This window comes from Anopheles gambiae, chromosome 3 (genome assembly GCF_943734735.2).
Source record: "Anopheles gambiae chromosome 3, idAnoGambNW_F1_1, whole genome shotgun sequence".
Lineage (NCBI taxonomy): Eukaryota > Metazoa > Arthropoda > Insecta > Diptera > Culicidae > Anopheles > Anopheles gambiae.
Window position 1 is genome coordinate 67261863 of NC_064602.1, and position 2043 is coordinate 67263905.

At 51.5% G+C, this 2043-nt stretch overlaps 1 protein-coding gene across 1 annotated transcript; it reads right to left on the minus strand.

The window, feature by feature from the left end:
* Nucleotides 1-2043, minus strand: LOC133393451 (peroxidase-like). The gene is made up of 3 exons (XM_061658539.1): nucleotides 915-2043; nucleotides 519-846; nucleotides 1-446 (listed from the first exon to the last, which is right to left on the minus strand). The coding sequence occupies exons 1-3, from the start codon at nucleotides 1997-1999 to the stop codon at nucleotides 87-89; spliced, it is 1773 nt and encodes a 590-aa protein (XP_061514523.1). The 5' UTR covers nucleotides 2000-2043; the 3' UTR covers nucleotides 1-86.

Genomic DNA, 2043 nt, shown 5'->3' on the forward strand with positions numbered 1-2043 from the left:
TCTGTACTCTAAATGTGGTTCCTTTAATAAATTTTCTAGAAAACACATTTTAAAACATGCACCACACATGAAATGGAAAAAACACTTTACCACAGACGTGCGTCGAGTGAGGGCATCATCGTGCACGGTACCAACGGATTCGCGTCCGAGATCTGCTGGAAAGCACGCTGCTGCATCTGTGCCACACCTGGCGTATTGTCGCACAGAATGCGCGACATGCTGGCCTTCCGGATGTCGTTCAGCTGTGGTGGCGTGAACGAGCTTGGTCTGTTACCATTCTCAAAAAAGAACCGATCTCCCTTACGCGTACGCAGGAACTGCTCCATCAGAATACAGTGATAAGTGGGACCGGCCTGAGTACCGGGTATGTGTCTCTCGAAGAACTCAGCTACCGTTAGATCCACATCGTCCACGGTACTATAGAGTGAGCTAAGTAGTTGAATGTCCTGCCAAAATAAGAAAGACAATTTTGAAAATTATATCCCCCGAGTGAATCATAATTGATTCATGAACGTTACTCTTGGTCCACGTAGCTCCACAAAATCTTCCCACCGAGTAGCACGACCTAATCCACAGTACTGTCGGAATGCATTGTAGCCCGCTATTCCGTGATCGCGACTGCGCTGTATGTCCAGCGCCTTCAGATCGGTACCGAAGCGACCGCTCATCCGGAAGAGGAAGTGTTTGATTTCGGGATCAAAACTCAAATCGTTCCGTCCCATCGGTTGCGTGGTCATGCCGCGCGTCAGCATCCGGTAGCCATCGTTTCGCTCCAGCACCGTGGGGTTAAACATGTGATCGTTGATGTTGATCGCACCGGCAAATGCTCGCGATTCCTGGTGAAGACTAAGGAGACGAGATAAAAATTTAAAAAGAACAATCGTACTCCGTTGAATTTGACCGTTTCTGTGTACCTTAAGCTTCCCAGAATGGACGAGTGGAAGTAACGGAATGCACCATTGGCGTGAGAGTTGAGCGAGGCTGGATTAATCGACGGCGTGTAATCATTAACATAGTCGCGCGTACGCACCAATAAACCGCGCTGGGTCATTGGATCTATCCCAAGGAAATACGGCAACCATTCGTAGTACACGATGTGCTGATACTGTGCAATGTTGATGCGTCGTGCCTCCTGGAACACTTTCTCATCGTTCCACAGTGGTCGCGCTTTGCACAGCTGTTGAGCGAGGCGATTGTGCTCGCGCAAGAACGCCACGTGCAGGATCGTTAATTCTGGCGTAATGTTGCTCCGCTCGTCTCCGGTCAAATAGCAGGTGTCGGTGGCAGCGTTCAACGTACAGGCACTAGTGGCTTGCGGATGTCGTGGAGGCCAATCGGTACCGTTCCGATTGTCCACCTTCATCCGGCCGCCAACAAACGCACGCAGCTGCGCATTCTGCTGTCCACTGTTACCATACACAACGGACAAGTCCAGAAACGAGGTGGCCGCATTCAATTGCTGCGCCTGTTGACGGTTGGCGCAGCTCGATGGGTTAACGTCACAGGTGTTGAGTGTACGTACTAGATCCAGACATTGAATCCCACCGGCGGATAGGACCGGGTCGTCTGGACGTACCGGAATTGCAAAGCATCGACGACCCGGATTGGCGACGACTCTTCCATTCTGGCAACACGCTACCTGATCGGAACTGCCTGCTCGAAGACCCATGTCGTGAGCGACAAGCTGTCCGAACTGCATGTTCACTAGGGTGGTTCGTGGATCGAGTATGTTTTGGTCGTTGAACATCGTCATCGACAGCAGTCGAGCACTCGGTAGTTGGGCTCCAGTTTTTGAACGACGTGGAACGTACACACCATCGCCGTATTCGGCCGGGAGTAATCTTCCGTACGGTGTGTTGGCTGATCCCCAGGATGGATTTTGCAGGTTGTTACAGGTACCGTCGAACGTGCGGTACGGCGAACTGCTGTCACACTGTGCCAAAACATGCGGCACCACGATGGCACTCAGCATAAGAAACAATCGCGTTACGAGCCACATTTTGCACCGATCCGCATTAGCTCGGCACGATCGAAGCAATGTTG